Raw genomic sequence first — 1,762 nt, 5'->3', positions numbered from 1 at the left:
GACACATGTAAAGTCTTTAGACAGAACCCAGAGAGAACCCCCGGTAACAAGGGAAGGACATGCAGACTCCACCCAGAGAGATCATAGGATGTTGGATGATGTGGCAAGAGCTCTAACCATTCTGCCACCGTGCACCATGTTTCATGTCTTTAAAATTAACTAAACACAATATTTCCCTTTTGCGCACCACGACAAAGCACACAACACTTAACGGTTCTACATACTTTATTAGCCTTTGTATTCTGTCAGATTAGTTGTATCCACAAAGCCATCGATCTCCATGTCTTATTCAAACTGCACTAAACATTTTCCTTCACGATCGCCGTTGGTCATGTGCTCTGACCACCTGATGGCGCTGGTTCTCACTTCTTCTTGATGAAGTACTCATGGCACATCTGGGTGACGCACACCACCAGGTTACAGAACTCCTTAAAGTCCACACTGTTGTCTTTGTTCGCGTCCAGATCCTTGAAGATGTTGTCCAGTGCACCTTTATCACTGGCTTTCTGAGACACAAAACGCAAAAGAAAACTATAACTATATTTTACACTTGCACAACTCATTTGAATCAAGAAAATGTACAGTTTGTGTTCATTTTAATAAGTAAGTAAGCCATTTATAGGTATTTTTTCTGGTGGAGTGTCCATCAACAGCTTCGGATTTTATTTCTTTGATTGGAATGTTCCACGCCACAGTATTACATTAAAGTATCTACCCAACAATTATTTATTTACAGTTTTGTATGACTCAAAAAAACCTTAGTTTGGTCAGTTTTGCTTTGGAACATTCTGGACAAAGCAAAAATAATCTATTCAGACACAAGCAAAAAGTAAATCCTCTAGAAAAGTGACATCAGACCATACATTTATACAGTTTTATTTATTTCTGTGTTTTTGCATTGCACATGTTTGTGTGACTTACACCGAGTGTGTCTCCAAACTCATTCTGCAGCATCTCCTTCAGCTCGGCCTTGCTCAGTGTGTACTTGTCTCCTTCTTTGCCAGAGTATTTGTGGAAGGCGGTGATGAGGAGAGCCATGGCCTGCTGGACGTCAGACATGATACAAGTCTGGAAAACAACACACAAATAAATCACTGTTGATGATCATGTGAGTCGTAATGGGTTTATATTAAAGACAATTACATAATACTTGATTTGTTTGTCACGTACTGCCCACTACTGGAGCTGGAGATACACTTCATTAATTTCGTTTACTGCATACATTTTTTTGTCAGTAGTGTTTAAGAGAGATTTAAGTATTTTTTGTGTATCTGGAACTGACCTGCTTTCGTGCTTTCGAAGAGTGCAGACACTTTGCCTGAGCGCTCCAGCTTGCTATCGCCGCTTTCCTTACTTATTTTGCTTTTTAATCAGTTTTTGTCTTCCAAACATTTTTTCTTATGACTTCTTCAAGTAAACCAAGGATTTTAAGAACATTTTTTCCAGTTTTAACGACATATCTGACGCCATCGACATGTCCGGGAGAAGAAGGGAGAAAGACTGTGAATGCTGTCGGAAATATCAATAAGAAATGAATGAGCTGAAAACACGGATATTTGTTTTGGAATCTGAAAAAGTTCTTCACGATACCATTCCTGTGTCAACCGATGGTAAGAAGAGCACACTTTTTCAAAGAAAAAAAGGTAGTTTCAACCTAAGCCGCAGTGACTCTGTGACGTTTCCAAAACTGTCTCAAAACCAAAAAGACCGGGCTGTTTCTTGGAACAAACTTGGAGCAAAGCCTAAACGATACAAAGATAAC

At 39.4% G+C, this 1,762-nt stretch overlaps 1 protein-coding gene across 1 annotated transcript; it reads right to left on the bottom strand.

Moving 5' to 3' along the window:
* Positions 1–207: 207 nt before the first annotated feature.
* On the bottom strand, positions 208–1,097 carry LOC140362017 (ictacalcin-like). Its single transcript, XM_072448011.1, has 2 exons — positions 922–1,097; positions 208–506 (listed from the first exon to the last, which is right to left on the bottom strand). The coding sequence occupies exons 1-2, from the start codon at positions 1,057–1,059 to the stop codon at positions 363–365; spliced, it is 282 nt and encodes a 93-aa protein (XP_072304112.1). The 5' UTR covers positions 1,060–1,097; the 3' UTR covers positions 208–362.
* Positions 1,098–1,762: the final 665 nt, after the last annotated feature.

The sequence above is a fragment of the Eucyclogobius newberryi genome, unplaced genomic scaffold, assembly GCF_026437365.1.
Source record: "Eucyclogobius newberryi isolate DKJ021-1_F unplaced genomic scaffold, fEucNew1.0.hap1 SCAF_16, whole genome shotgun sequence".
In the NCBI taxonomy this organism is placed as follows: domain Eukaryota; kingdom Metazoa; phylum Chordata; class Actinopteri; order Gobiiformes; family Gobiidae; genus Eucyclogobius; species Eucyclogobius newberryi.
This window is presented reverse-complemented; position numbering and strand designations above follow the sequence as displayed.